Source organism: Cyprinus carpio, chromosome A1, assembly GCF_018340385.1.
Source record: "Cyprinus carpio isolate SPL01 chromosome A1, ASM1834038v1, whole genome shotgun sequence".
Taxonomy (NCBI): Eukaryota; Metazoa; Chordata; class Actinopteri; order Cypriniformes; family Cyprinidae; genus Cyprinus; species Cyprinus carpio.
This window is the reverse complement of record NC_056572.1, coordinates 111,132-127,629: the sequence shown is the minus strand read 5'-3', so window position 1 is coordinate 127,629 and position 16,498 is coordinate 111,132. Positions and strand designations below refer to the sequence as shown.

The window sequence follows — 16,498 nt, the reverse complement described above, 5'->3', positions numbered from 1 at the left end:
GTAATTTATAAAGAGAATCATAGGCAAAAAAGTTTTCTTTGCCTTTGTCCTTCTGTAACATTGGCAGGGGCTTCCAGAGTAAGCTGTTTTAATCCCCTGCAAATGGCAAAGTTGATGAAGATGTACGCAAAGGGTTTGTCATAGACAATGAAGTGTGTTGCACCCTACATGTATCTGCACATGCATGTTTAATTAATGCTGGTGTTTTTTGTATTTTGAGGTTACACCTAGTTCCTCATTTTGAGCATGGAGGGCATTTATTTTGAAGTCAAACCCAGAGATGACCCAATCAAAGCTCACCCTCTCTGTGCCCAAACACTTCTTGGATCAGAGGATAAGAGGAAGAAAGAAGAAGGGGAAGAGGAGATTCAGTACAGGCTAACTCTTGTTGGATCTTTGGCCATCCATCCACAGACCACCATGGCGATGCTCCCCTGGGTTGTGGCTGAGATACGGAGGCCCCGGTTGGGGGAAAAGAACAGAAACCTTGAATTCAATGGTGCTCACTCTCCAGAGGTCAGTCTATTTGATACTAGTTAAATGTAATGTTAAAAATCCATGTTACACACACACACACACACACACACACAAAACAAAAACAACAATGTAAAGCCTAAATGTAAATGATTTGTAAAGATACACTACTGTTTAAAAGTTGGGGTTTGTTAGTCTGTTATGTCTTTGAAAGAAGTCTCTTATGTATATCAATAAAAATACATTGAGGAATATTTTTTCATGTTGTATTTTAATACTTTTTCAAATATTATTTATTCCTGTGATGCAATGCTGAATTTTCTCCATCATTACTTCAGTCTTCAGTGTCACATGATCATTCAGTAATCAATTTAAATCACGCTGATTTGATGCTCAAGAAACATTTCTTATTATTATAATGTTGAAAACAGTTGTGCTGCTTGATTATTTTATTTTGGATACGGTGATAATTTTTTTAGCTAGTTCAAAAGAATATTTATGTGAAATAGAAAACATAACAAATGTCTCAACTGTCACTTTTGATCAATTAATGCATCCATGCTGAATAAAAGTATTATTTAAAAAAACTTGACTCCAACATTTTCAGAAAGAAAGTATACAAAGAAGTATTATTTGGAAAAGTACTATGGTACTTATTATTGACTATATTGTTGTACTAAATTATGTACATATATAGAATATCATGGTGGCATCATGACACTTTTTAGTGCTTTTCTTTTTCTTCTTCTTAACTTTTATTTTTTTCTCTCTGATGGTCCAGTTCGAGATCAGCCTGTGTTGCTGAAGATCTCATCCAGTAAAGTGTGCTGCATTCTGGAGACGGCAGGCCCGGGGAAGTCATGGGACCCATTGCAACACACGGTTCTGTTTGATCACAGGCCTCATCGTATCACCAAACTCATTCACAACAGCCAAGAGCCCAGCTATTTTGGCTGTCTGCTCAGAGAGGAGAAGAAAGCAGCCTGCTATGTATTCCGCTGCCAAGACCACATGAAGGTAAGGGGACATTTTTTGGATTAGCAGCATTTGATTGATTAATACAGAATAAAAATATATAAAAAAAGGTAAATGCAACTTATCTCACAATTTAGACTTTTTTTCTAACAATGCTGATTTTATGTCTCATATTTCAGATTTTTTTTTTTTTTTTTTTACATCTTGCAATTTTGAATTTTTTTGTCTCGGAAATCTGAATTTACATCTTGTAATTATGACGTTTTTCTTGGAATTGCGAATTTACATTTCACAATTCTTTTTTTAGACAACCTTAACTTACCACATGCACATGCCGGGGTAAAAAGTCAAAATTGCGAGATGTCAATTCGCAATTGCAAGATATAATCTTGAATTTCTGAGAGAAAAAAAATGAGAATTGCGAGTTAATAATTCCCAACTGAAAGATAAAAACTCGCAGTCCTGGGGAAAAAAGTCTACATTTTGAGATACTACCTCACAACTTTGAGATAGAAAAATCACAGTTACCTTTTTTAGATTTTTATTCTGTGGCGGAAATAAACTTCCATACTAAGCAGTGTCACTATAACAATAAATTAGTGTTGGTAGATTTGAGATTATTGTGTTTATGGCTGTTAGAACTGTTAGAGGTTTACCATAGGTGTTATTCTCACATATGACTTTGAAATGAATCTCTTTTGATGAGGGAAAGCTCAGATGTTTAAATGTCAGCCCTCCCTCCTTATGGGTGTGTGTATCTGTGCATGCATGAGTTTTGTGTAAATAAGACACAGTACCAAAACAGCACAATGACAATCAGAGAGAACAACCAGAATGTCATTTTACAAGACTGGTGTCCATGCAAAACATTTCACCAACAATGCTAGAGTGTTGCAGGTAGATGCCAGTCATTGCTATGCAGTTGCTAAGGTGTTTAGGGGGTTGCTAAGTGGCTTCTAATTATTAAGGGATAGCGCACTCAAGAATTAAAATGCTGTGATAATTTACTTACCCTCATGTGGTTTTAAAACCTGTATGATTTCCTTTCTTCTGTGTAACATTAAAAAAAAACACTGGGAACAAAATAAATGACTTCCATTGTATGGAGACACAGACATTTTTCAAAATATCTATTATATAGCAGAAATCATGTAGGTTTGGGACGTTATGACAGTAAATGATGTCATAATATTCATGCGTTTATAATTTTCAAGCTTTCACATCTCCTCAGTTTGATCAAGTCTGAAACCTAGGTTTAAACTGAAGTTTAACATTAATCTAAAGCATGAGCAATAACAACTGTGATTCTTGTCTTAACAAACACCACTAATCATTAATGAAAGGGTGCAATTTTCATGTAAAGTTTAGCAAATGTGGCTATCCACTGCCATAGAGGTTATAAAAAGAAATTTATGTGTGTGGGTTTACAAGATTTTGACCTTTGACCCCAGCTTCACATAACATCTATGGCAGACTCACATGACTTCTGCGATCTGTAATAAAGCTAAACCCCAGTGCAGATCTAAATAGTGTTATAGAGAACAAAAGGATGTCTTTATTGCAGTGGTAAACTATGGTGGTTTATTACAGTGGACAGAATGTTCATTAATATTGGCTCATAATGATGGAGTGTCTGAGATATAAATTGTGAAGCTTCCTGCATTTAGGCAGGATGTAGATCTAAGTTGTCATAGTAACCATTTCCTGTGTCAGTGAGCCAGCCACAATGTGGCTACGGACTCCTGGTGATTCTCTATTGGTGTGGTAAACAGAAAGAGAGATAGACAGGTGTTTGTGTCACTGTCTTTTAACCACCTGCCACCTTCCAAAATTAGTTTGTGCGTGCAAGTCTGAATGCCTGAGATGCGGATCATAGTGGTGTTCCCTCAACTTCACATGCTCTACGTTCTTTTTTTAAACCGAAAAACAACAGTTGAATGGCCTCTTCATTTATTCATAAATGATCAGCTTTCATGTTAGCTTTGCAGCCAATTTAACCATAATTTAAACAAACATAATTACGCATCTTTCATGCGAGACAGCTTAGCATATACCAAATGCCTTTGTATCCTTTCATGTTGTTCATAACGTCTCTGTAATATTGGAGAGACAGCTGTGAAAATAACAAGTCACATTTAAGCTATGGCATTAAATGTGTTTTTTGGGTAACTTAGAGTCCTGATAAAACAGAAGAAGTGAAAGATCTTTTCTTCTATATGGTGATGTTCATCTGAGTGTAATGGATTATCAAAATAGAAAAAAATGCAGGGTGTGACTTGGTTCTGTCCATCAGTTGTTGATTGGATTTTGAGATGTCAATGTTGGATTCAAAAGGGAATGCAAGCTTGCAGTTTATTGTGAAGGGCCAGGGTTTAATCAAAGCAAAATACTGGAGAAATCCGGCATACATCACCAGAGAAAAAAGTGTGTAGTTTCAACAAATAAATGGGTAAAAACTTAAAAAAAAAAAAAAAAAAAAAAATTAAAAACCAAATGATTGGATGAATCGTTCACAATAATATCAATAACATGCATTTAGAAAATAAATAGGGTGAATTTTCATTTCATGTAATTTTGCCCCAAAAATGATTTTTTTTTTTTGTCAAAATATTACTTTAAGCTTAAATTTTTGCACTTAAAATGACATCTTCCATTTAAAAGGTGTTTGATCTGTAAAGTTGTCTAAATCCATTTTCATTAGATGAATGAACTTCTGGTTAAGGTGGCATCCCACTAGCCATCTTATTTTTACGGTAACACTTTAGATTAGGGAACACTATTCACAGTTAACTAGTTGCTTATTAGCATGCATTACTAGCATATTGGCGGTTCATCAGTACTTATAAAGCACATATTAATGTCTTATTCTGTATAACCACATTTTAGAACTCTACACTCTCAGAAAAAAAGGTGCAAAAGTTGTCACTGGGGCGGTACCTTTTAAAAAGGCACACCTTTGAACTTGAAGAGTCCATATTGGTACCTTAAAGGTATTTATTAGTACCTGAAGTGTACGCATTAGTACCTAAAAGGTACAAAAGTGTACCTTTTGAAAAGTTACTGACTGACAGCAGTTGAAAAGTTACCGCCCCACTGACAGCTTTTGTACCTTTTTTCCTTTCATACCTAAACTTAATAACTACAACTACCTTACTTACTATCAATAAGCAGTAATTAGGAATTAATAGTAATTAATAGTTTATTAAAGGAAAACTTTTAGTTAATAGTGAATTTGTAATCTAAAGTGTTACTGATTTTACTTGTTTTGTGCACAAGCAAAGATGTGGGTCTAATTTTGTCATTGGTAAGGACAAAAAAGTTGTCCTCCCTCTCACAATTTGTGCATTTATAATATATTTTAATAATATCTTTATGAGGCTTTTTTATGTCTGTATGTTCAATAGACAGTACTTATGTATGGAGATGAATTATACAGTATATGGTGATGCTGTACATCACAATAATTTATTAAATGACCTATGATGAAACACCATAGGAGGTGAAAAATTGGATGTGACTTTAACACAAACAAAGTAAAGTGATTTTGGAAACTAGTTAAATGCCAACATGTACAGTATAATGTTTAAGTTGTGTGGCTGTATTCAAAATTGTATGTATTTGATCATTTATTTAATTATTTAACATTATTCCAAGAATTTATTTTCTTTGAACAGCTTCTATGGATCATGTAATATATTTATAATGCTTTAAGTATGAATAAGGAGTGAGATGTGTTGCTGTTTAGTAAGTTTTTTTTTAAATGATCTGTCATCCAAATTTTAACTTCACTCACACAGTCAACCAGAGACTGGAGAGATATGTTCTAATCTGGTTTCATTGGAAGATAAAGCTGTATATCATCTGCATAAAAATGGTATGAGATCTGATACTTCCAAAAGATCTTGGCTAAAGGAAGAAGAGAACAAAACAGGGCCTAAAACAGAACCCTGTGGTACCCCACATGTACATGCAGCATTGACAAGAGGTAAAATTCTCAATAGCTACAGAAAAAGTAAAGGAAAAAGATTACATAGATATATGTTACAGTGTCCAGGGACAGACAGAGAGATAGAGAAATGGATTTGTGTGTGTTTGGGACAGAATGTAGAATAAAATGTGGCACAAAAAACTTGCTTTAGGTTAAAGAATAAGTAGACAGTACAGTTTGAAAACAAAAACAAACAAACAAACAAACAAACAAACAAACAAACAAACAACAAAAACAACAACAACAAAAAACATGACTCAATGAATATATTTAATTTAGTGTGGAATTTTGGAGAGTCACTGTGGTTTAACTTATGGGGTCCAAACGTCTGACAGCATATTTATTACACATTCAAATCTCTAAATAAATATTTGATGTTAAATATTTAGTTGAAAACGATAGATATTTTTGCTTTCACTGAAGCACAAGATGCTCTTGGGATCATTATCAAATTATGCTGGACAGTATGAATGTCATTAAAGCAAATTAATTAAATACTAAGATATTATAGTATTCAAAAAGGGTTTAAATTTTTTAGTCTTATAATTTGTAAAGGAAAAATTATTAAATTGGAAAAATAATTCTATCAATGTATACACTTTTATAATTAAAATATTGTAATGAAAAATATTTTATTAAATCGAAAAAAATTCAAATTTACACAATCTTTCAGTATATATTTTTATGCCATTTATAACTTAAAAAAAGCTATATGTTCCTACAGTTTGTACAGTGTCATAATTGATAATGCGTGATGAAAAATATTACAGTATATAAAACAGAAAACAGAATACAGTTTGAACAGTTGGTTAAGTGACTGTAAATCCTATTTGCCACCAGGTGGTGGTCAAATCCTGATCTTGGAAAACATTTAATGTGCGGAGAGTGAATAATTATTTCAGTCAACAAAAATTAATATAATTATTTATAAATAATCTTAACCCTAGTCTAAACATAACTTGAAAGGTTTTATTTATATTGGAACTAGTTACTATTATTGCAACCCCCATCCCATGGGATCTACATGAAACCTATTTTGTAAGCTTACAATTTAACACTTTCCACCAAACACAAGACTGTCTTTAGACAGGTCTGTGTCCCCGTGGATGTGATATGATCTGCTCCTCCAGTGTAAGTGTCTGTCATCATGTGAATGTTGCCGTCACATCCCACCGAGCGCCGTTCAAACGGATAACGTTAACTTACACACACTACAAACTCGCAGTAGTTTGTGTTTCTCCATGAGGTCTGGATGGCTGAAGCGAGGAAAGCGCGCTTTCACATCTTTCATTTACTGCGGAGGGATGTGAAAAGCGAGCAGGAGACCGTGAGTAACTTAACTTTATAACGTTTGTTTGGAATTTGTTAAGCTGGAAAGTGTAACTTACGTGTGTTAGCATGCGTAGCTAGTCGGTTAGCCACTAATAAGAGTTTACTGAACATTAGCCAAAAAAAAGAAAAAAAAATTAATTCCGTTGTTATTTCATTAAATTATTTCGTTTTCCCTCCTGTCAAGAGCGAATAACAAATTGTTTATATAAATCCTTATAAAGTATATGTAGACAATTCACTTTTTCTTTGTGGAGTTGTCTTTGTGGATCTGTTCCAACTTACTGAGCTGCCTATCTAGACAGCATTTCTGGGCATCGATTCAAATGTTCATAATGCGCCGAAGGGGACTACAATGCTGTCTAGGTAGGCAGCTCACTGTGTTTTGAGACATAAACAGTCTGTCAATTTGCGACATAAACAGTCTGTCAATTTGCTGATAATGTAGAACATTATGCTTAAGGTCAAAAAGTAGTATTGTACATACTGGTCTGAATTAATCTAGGTGACTTAAATAAAGACAGTAGATGGTGGTCATTTGATAGTTCACAGTAGCTGTGTCATACAGTCATTTATCTTCATGTAGGAAGGGATCAGGCTTATTGAAAGCTGATTTTTGGAGTTGGGAGTGTTTAAAAAGTGCTTTATGTGTCAATTAAACAATGTTGAAAAATGTTGAGAGCAAAAGGGTGGTGCACATTCAAACAGCAGTCTGTTCATAGACTAATGACACTCAGAGCATTGTGGAGTGAGACTGATGGAGTGTCAGATGTATTGTGTGAGAGGAAGAAAGTCAAGAACAAGATGGGGAAGTGTACATGAGGGATGTCAATCATTCACATAGACTATAAAGGCTGTTTTTGCACATGCATGAAGGAGGGCAATGAATATAATCAGTCATTTTCTCCCAACTTGTCATATTGTGTGGTGCGTTCACATTTGTAGTGGTCACCTGACCGTCTGGTTTCCATAACGTTGTAGATGTGTTGTGCTCAGTGTAGTTCAGTAGTCCCATCAGGTGTTCCTGTGGTGTTTTGTGTGTTTGGCTGCCACAGATTCTTCAGTAGTAAATGGAACCACCTCATTTCTAGGTGTGTGTCACAGACGGTCACATGTCCCACGCTCAGTTCCACTTCATGTGACCGGCGCTCCCTCCTTCTTTTAAAAAGTTCCTCAACCTGTGTGTGTACGCAGAACTTAAAAACCTGTAGTTTTGTGTGTGTGTGTTGTTTATACTGCTATATATATATATATATATATATATATATATATATATATATATATATATATATATATATATATATATATATATATATTTATTCTATTTGAAGTTTTTGTTGTATTGATTATAAAATTAATAAAACAAATATTCACATAAAACTTCTATACTGTTAGTCTGAGTTTTAATAAAACTATTCTATTTGAAGTTTTTGTTGTATTGATTATTAAATTTTTTAAATAGAGATGCACCAATCACCAAATAGAAAGAAAATCAGAATCAGCAAAAAATCTGTATCAGCAAGTCACACTTAAAAAAAAAAAAAAAAAAAAAAAACGGTAATCAGAATTGGCCAAGAAAATTAAAATCGGTGCATCTGTATTTTTAAATTCTTTTTTTTTTTTAAATAAATTCTCACTTTTAAATATTTTACTAATTTTAATAAAAATATATGATGTCATAAAATTGCATGTATAATAATCATACAATAATTAGAATAATGTTGTTTATAATGCTATATATAAATATAACATTTAACACCGCAGGACATTGCTGTCACTGCTTGAAATCTCATGCAGCTACCCCGTTCCTTGCATTTTATCTCATAATCATATGACTAAGTATGCTGTTTAAGTTGAGTTGTGGTAATTACATGACATCATCGTCTAGTATTTCCTCTTTCTTCCTGTGACTTCCTGACCTCAAAAACCTGAACTTTGAGATAGTGGGCTTGTGAGTGGGTGTGCGGTGGTTTTGTACTCATGGGAAATGTGTTGTTTGGAATATACTTTTGTTTTATCACACTGTTGTTTTAAAAGTCTATAACACAGTGAAATATGACAGATACATTCATGTAAATATTTGTGAAATGACACAGAAGTGATTTTAAAAAATGTTAAATACATTCTCATTGACAGTTGTCTGGATTGTTTGTCCCTCTTGTCCAGAAGTTTTCCAGCGTTGTGTGTATAGGTGTGTGTGTCTGGATAAGGTCAAAGCTGTTTTTTTTTCCCGGGTTGGAACTGTGTGGCACTTCCCAGACTCCCTTGTGTTCTGTGTATCTCTCTCTCCCCCTCCCTTGTTTAGATTTTAATAGGTTTGGAGTTGCATCGAAGTGCTGAGGCCGGCTGTTTTTTTAATGATTATGCCAGCACTAAAGACTTTTAAGCTGTTTGTGACTCACCCAAGTTGTTCATCAACATGACTCTCAAGGTATTTGTAGTTAAAAATGCCCAAAGCAGTTCAACCTCCATTCACTTTGACTGGTTTAAGTTGTTGAATGAGTTCGGATCTTGGTGCTTTGTTTGCTAATAATGACCTGATCTTCAGCAAAGCTGCCTGCCGCTTTCGCTCATCCACTGAAGGACAGGAGCTGTTTATTAGGGCCTTTTCTGCTCTTCTGTGTTCACGCTAAGCTAAAAGGGCACTGACTTCTCTTTATTTTTTGATTACTCACTGTTCCAACCCTCCTGACTTCCTCTGTGTGAGTGAGTGAGTGAGTTAGTGAATGTGTGTGTTACTGAGTAAGAACAGACCATGTGTTTGTCTGTCTTAAGTGTTCTTGGGCACAGAAAACTGTGGCTTCTTGTTAACGACAGAGAGAGATGCGTAAAAGCAGAAGCAGAAGTCTTGACAGACATGTCTGGAGATTATATTTTTCTTCAAATCAATCAATATGAAGTTAAAATTGACGCTATTTAATTATTATAAATGTCCCTGGTCTTTTTTAAATGATTTGTCATTGCATATTTTTTTATATATATTCAAGCACATTCCTTCCCAAGTTTTCAGTTCCATAATGTCAAATAATGAAAGAAAATATATATTATTTACCTTATAATGTAAATACATCATGGTATTATTTGGCTAAATTGGCTTACTGTCTTTCAATAAATTATTGTATTACTATAATAAAATGTTAACATATAACAGTAGTGTGAATAAAGGGAATTACAAAAATATTCAGATGCATTACAGTAATGAGAATTTTTAGGGAAATTATCATAATATTTTGTCCCATAAAAAAGTCACAATGCAAAAAATAAATGCTCTTAGTGATCCATTTTTATTAGCCTCTATAATTTGTCTTATTTACATTTCTTTTTCAGTTGATTGTGTTTAAGCAACCTAGACATGCTTTCATGAGAGTCACCTCCGAACACATGCCAGTGTTTCCATTCTTTGACATTGTTGTATTTTTATACTGTAAGCATACCACCACACAATCAGACACTGTTACCACAGATAAAGCCATCCCAGAGGGAGAAGAGAAGAGAGGGGAGGAGGAGAGTATGAGAGATTGTAACTTTGCTGTGTTTCTGAAGGTGATCTTCCTAGAAAGATGTCACGGTGTGGCACTCTGGCTGGACCACATTGTTCTGAATCAGCAGGGCAGGCGGAGCCAGAGTCAGCCATAGGTCCTGAAAAACAGAGGAACAGCTAAGAAAGAGAGAGCGATAGAGCGAGAGAGAGAGGGAGGGACAGAAAAGAACAGAGAAAGCTTTGAGGGACTCACATTTACCATCTGAAGGTACAGGAAAGTAAAGGTGAGGACGCAGGAAAGTAAAAAAAGTGAGGAAAGCTGGGATGAGGGACAAAACAGGAAGGTGACGATCAGGTTTGGACATGCCTTCTCTGCGTAGATGGCTGAGTCAGGTGAGTTATACGAGTGTATGAGAAAGTGTTCGTTGTTATTTATGATCGTAACATTTCCAGTGTAACGTAAATAATGTGTATCATATATTTCCTTAGACATCCTTTATTTGTTTACTAATCATTTGCATGACAACATGCTCCCAATGTTATCTTCCTCAACAATAAGGCTGCATGGGAGCAAAACTTTCACCCTCGAAGCATCTGAACTGTGTTGTGTGGTTAGTTCATTTTAGTTTGGCATTTTAGCTAGAATGAAGACATTATGGTCTGCTTATGCATAGTTTTAGTTAGCAGTCAAATAGTCTCTGATATTCCTGGTTGCAACAGGCTGTTATGCAAGACAGGCCTTGTTGATACTTGAATATACAAGTTCATCAACTTTGGCACAAAACCTTGCAACCTTGGACTCGTGAGATTATTAACAAAAAGAAGCGACTTATTTTTAATAGATTGAAAGTCCATTAAATATCATTTGATGATTAATGATCTTCTGCCATGTGGTTTTTCATTGCAGAACATCATCTAGGTTTCTGTCGCTTTCACCATAAGCATTACATCCAGACTGATCTGTGAGCATTTAAGTGTGTTACATTTCTTCCCGTTCAGTTGTTTTCTTCTTGTCATCCTCTTCTCATAAAAACGGCCAATGAAATTACTCTCACACTGTGGTAGCCAATCAAATTATTCCTTTATAATGCTGCACTAAATAGCTTAAAGCCCATTTTTGGTGTACTTGCCCTTTAAGCAAGGTACAAGCAGATCAGAAATCAGATGAGAGATTATTGCAGGTTTATGAAACGCAGTTAAAGGCTATTCCGGTTATTTTGGCAGGTTGAAATTGGTCACAGCTCACAAAACCAAGTTTAGATTAACTCTATGGGCATGCTGATAGATCATAGTGTTAAACTATAGGCCTGCTTCGGATCCAAACCTACTTAAAGGGATCTGTTCATCAACAACATGAGGTTGAGTAAATGATGACAGAATTTTCAGTTTATCAATGCACATTATTCAAAAGTAATATAAATTCTTTGTAATCTTTGTAACATTGATCGTAATCGTTTATCAGAATAATACATATGCATTTGCTGTAATCCAGCGTGACTTCTGTTGCGTTTTAGGTATACATCTGATCAGTTCAAGCATTCTCTGGGAATTGAACCCATGACACTGGGGTTGCTAGCACCATGCTTTTCTGTTTGAGCTACAGGAATATTATACTTATAACTTGTTTTTCTTTTAAGATTTGTTTTAAAATAGGCTTATGCCAATTAGGCTGTGTGGGTTATTGGTTATTGTTAACCAATAGCCAATTAATGGCTTTGTAATTCTTTTCTAAAGTAATTTCATTGTAGTTAACAGTAATGAAATTAAGGTTACGCAAACAATAGAATTGAAAAAAGCATTACCAGTTGGGTGTGCCAAGATGCTTTTGAGGATGGCTTTGAGTTTCTACATCCTGGTCAAAAAGCCTCTTCATATTTGGGAGAGAAGACTGCAAACTCACATTCTGATCTGGCTCCATTCTAGTATGGAAAGCCCATTTTTCATTATCCAACTTATTTTAATGGATAAAGTCATGTTGGAAATTTTGATATTTTTTAATATCCAGTTTCACTCTGAAATATGTATAATTATTAAAGTAAATTGAGCAGTGAATGCTATAAAAAAGAGCTGAGATTTCAGATCTACTAACATTAGACAATGGTTGATTGTGCTTCTGGATTCACAGTAAGTCTTTTAACACCTTTATCTGAGACAGATGATGAGTCAGTATTCAACATAATATCCTGATCTCATATCCTGAGATTCACATAAACATGCACGCACACTTTGACTCACACACTAGCACATGCTGAATAAGACCTAGGCACATAAAAAAAGAAAATGCACTGGATTGGTTTCTGACCAGGGCTGTAATGAAAAGCACTCATTCAGAAACCTTCAGCTGTGCGATAGCTTTGATGAGCCAAAAGGTTTGTACCATACTGCCCACATAGCGGGTTTTTGAAGAGTTCTTTAGCTGATCAGATTACTGGGCAACATCTCCATCAGATAGCTAAGGGGTGCAGTAGGTTCAAACCAGCACAAATATGCATGTGCACAGTTCACTATGCTCTCTGGCCTAATATACTAGCTACCTTCTTTGTCTGTATTTTACTTACACTGTGGCCACAAAATATTTAAAAAATTTAAGCCACAATTAAAATATCAAACTAAGTTGGATCTGCAAACAAATACTGTTTCATTTGCTGTTATGTAGGAAGTCAGTTCCCTTCCAGTTCACAAAGGTGTCCTAGCAGGTGTATCACATTATCTATAAACATATTCCACTAACTTTTAAGAACCAGAAAGCATCCAATTACTTTTTGTCTTCATTTTAAACAGATTAACTATGGTTTGATGATGGTCAACTAGTTTTGGTTGTCTTCATGCATTCTTAAAGGGATAGTACACACAAAAATACAAATTTTGTCATTTATTTACATTTATACATTTAGCAATTGCTTTTATTCAAAGCAACATACAAAAGAGAAACAGAGAAGTTTGGCAAAGAACATTCGTAATATACAATGTCAGGTTTATTAGACAACTAGATTAGGAAGCAGGCTAGAGAAGAGGAGACTTTTTTTGAGTGCGAGTGTATGTTTGTGTGCAAGTGTATTGATTTAGGAATGTGGGTCATCATTTTCTCACCCTAATGTTGTTCCAAACCTGTATGACTTTTTTTTTTTCTCCTATAGAACACAGAAGATATTTTGAAGAATGTTGTTATCCAAAGAGTTTTGGTTCCCATTGATTTCCATTTTATGGTCAAATAAATATAGTGAAGGTCAATGGGAACTGAAACTCTTTGGTAACCAACATTTTACATTTGGTTACCGAATTTTTGGATGGACTATCCCTTTAATGCTTTGATTTGTCAACCAGTCATTCAGGCAACCCATCAACTAGTCAGTTTTGCTGTACCCTACTTGTTAAATACAACTTGCTTTTACATTTTGTGTAATCCATTGTCAGTCATGTGTTTTTTTTTTTTACGCTCTAAGTGACATTTAATCTGATTCTTGCCAACCCGAACATGCAAAACTATTCAAAGGAACAGAATGGCTAGTCTGAATGGCAAGTTTTCCGATATTCTAGAAAGATATTCTTATAGTCCACTCCCCTAAATCTCTCTTTCTCTATCTCTATTACTTTTTTTTTTTTTACAGAGACATTTTATGTGTAAAATTCAACTAAATCAGTTGCAGCATCTTTAAATGGGACGTGTCCCAAGTTTTGGGGCCACTGCACATACAGTCGGCCTCAGAAGCCTACGACAAATTTCACTGTGTCCCACAAAAGATCATCCAAAGTGGTGGCAATATTGTACTTAAACAGCTAATGAATGACAATACAAGAATCAGTAGATTGTGGTGGAACTACATTGACTTCCTGGACACAAGCCTGTAACATTCGGTGCTTATGAAACAACTCCAAATTGAGCTTGTGCTATAGCCTAAGGTATTTTCCCAATGTTCGCTGTTTTCTCTTGGGCCAGCCTGTTTGGCTTTTTGTTTTTTCTTTGGACGTTGCTGAAATAGACTTAGCTCCGCATACCAGTGAATTAAAGATTTGATTAGCAGAAAAATAACCAACTGCAGCTACAGCTGGTGCAAACAGCTTAGATGCACTCTACTGCCCTTTACACTGAGGTGACCATTTGTGAAGGCCTGTCAGTGAACTATATCTGAAGCAGTGTTTTTTAATACCGGATTTGTCTTAATATAAGTATGTGGGTGTGATGGGATAAATTTGGTGTAAACACACTGTAACAATTCACATTAGCTCAATGTCTGCAGAAAACAAGATTCCAGTTTAACAGATCCATCTGGTTTTGTCCTTGTTCAATGAGGGTTTTTGGAAAATATCTACAGTACTTTTTAGTAAATGCCCTCTGTGGAAAATCATCTGGGTTGGTGGTAAATGCTCTGGTAGTTTGGCTCTTTTAGTATCATGGAGATGAGTTATAGAGTGGTACTACTTTGTTATTGTGGAATAGCCTTTCCTCCATAAGGAATTTAAAGTTATATTTTTGTTACTTTTGTGCGTACTTGAAAACACATTTTTCCATTTGTTTTATGGACAGGAATGATACATCAAATTATGTGTAACTTTTTGTGGTGGAGACTTATAAACAAAGTATATTCTTTATCATATTCCCACCCAGCTACTAAGAACATGTCTCTCAGCATAGAAAATATTTTTTTAAAGTGGTAATGTTTTGCAAGTCATGGTTTCAGGCAGTGATTGTGTGTCTGTCACACCATCACTGCTGCTGAAGTTTATACAGTAGCTCTGAACCCTCCTCTTCTGGAGTGACATTTACACTCAGATTTTCCTTATGTAAAGTAACTCTGGAAGTTTATGAAATCATGTTTCCTCCAGCAGCTATTACACTAGCAATGATAAAAGACATATTTCCCCAAAAAACTGCTATTTATTTCTATGTGTTTCTTAACATTGATAAATTAATAATGCACTCTTAGTAAACTGGAATTCCCCAAAGAACTTTTCAGCAAGCAGTTGTTAAAAGAACAGTTTTGTATACTATAATTCCACTATAAAGAAACTTCTGTGCAATGGAAAGTTTCCATTGATGTTAAAGGTTCTTCATGAACCATCAAAATACCTTTATAGCAGAAGCCAAAAATAAATTTAACAATAAATCCAAAAATATAACTGTATATTAAATACATTTAAATTAAATACATACATTTTTTTTTTATTTTGAATCAAATTCACTTATTTCCTTTACATTCCAATTAAAATACCCCCCCCCACCCCAATCCACCTCAAATCAGGCAAAACAAACAGTCAAAACAAAATCCATCACCATGGGCCCTAATTTGGGCATCTCTGCTTAATAGTGTGTTGCTAGTTTTTCGATTTTGTGCGTCTCTTCAGTAAAGACGCTCCTGTGATTAGTAGTATATCTCCAGCACACGTTAAGATCAGGGTTGCCAAGTTTTTCACAACAAATCCCGCCCAGTTGCTTCTCAAAACTAGTCCAAAACTAGGCCCAATCGCGTTTCCAGGAGGTTCCCCGATAAAAAATTGCATCCCGGGGTTAAAATATAAGTTTTTTTTGTCAGGGTTGCCCTGGTAATATTCACATTTAAGGGCTAAATATCACGTTATTGGTAGGGGTCCTTCAACCCGCGGACATGAAAAACAACCGCAGACTTGGCAACACAGGTGGAGCGGCATTTAAGTTACTACACAGAGCCGTAGTGGGACAAGCCTACACAAAATCGCTTTCAAAATCGACCAAAGAATTTTTTAAAATCGATTTTGTGTAGATTGTCAGTGAATTACGCTCTGTGTAGTAAATGCCAACCAGTGTTGCCAAGTCTGCGGTTGTTTTTTTTCATGTCCGCGGGTTCGACCCCAATACCAATAACGTGATATTTAGCCCCTAAAATGTGATAACCCTAAAAAACTTATATTTTAACCCGGGATGCAATTTTTATCGGGGATCCTCCTGGAAATGCGATTGGGCTAGTTTTGGACTAGTTTTGAGAGAAGCAACTGGGCAGGATTTGTTGTGAAAACCTGGCAACCGTGATCTGAACGCACGTGCTGGAGATATACTACTAATCACAGGAGCGTCTTTACCGAAGACGCACATGAAAATCGTATCGATTTTTTGCACAGCCCGAATAACTGGTATCAATCTCAGACAGGTTTGGTTAATACAGTAGTTTGTCAGGTCTTCTTGGGTAAATGGAAACTCTACTTAAAGAGGTTGTTCAACATTATTAAGCAAGTCACAGTTCTCATGAAATATGGTGAGGAAGAAAGATCTTTCTGAA

The 16,498-nt window shown here is 35.2% G+C and overlaps 1 protein-coding gene across 4 annotated transcripts in view; it reads left to right on the top strand.

The window, feature by feature from the left end:
• Nucleotides 1–16,498, top strand: part of LOC109080221 (TBC1 domain family member 1-like) — a 55,144-nt gene that overhangs the window by 1,591 nt on the left and 37,055 nt on the right. For 2 of the 4 annotated variants that reach the window (XM_042771675.1, XM_042771715.1), the window contains exons 2-3: nt 221–516; nt 1,255–1,491. In XM_042771675.1, coding sequence (XP_042627609.1) covers nt 247–516; nt 1,255–1,491 — 507 coding nt within the window. In that variant the 5' untranslated portion in view covers nt 221–246. Of the gene's footprint in view, nt 1–220; nt 517–1,254; nt 1,492–6,373; nt 6,765–10,080; nt 10,641–16,498 lie in introns of those variants that run through there. The other 2 variants (XM_042771758.1, XM_042771824.1) reach the window with 2 other exon arrangements.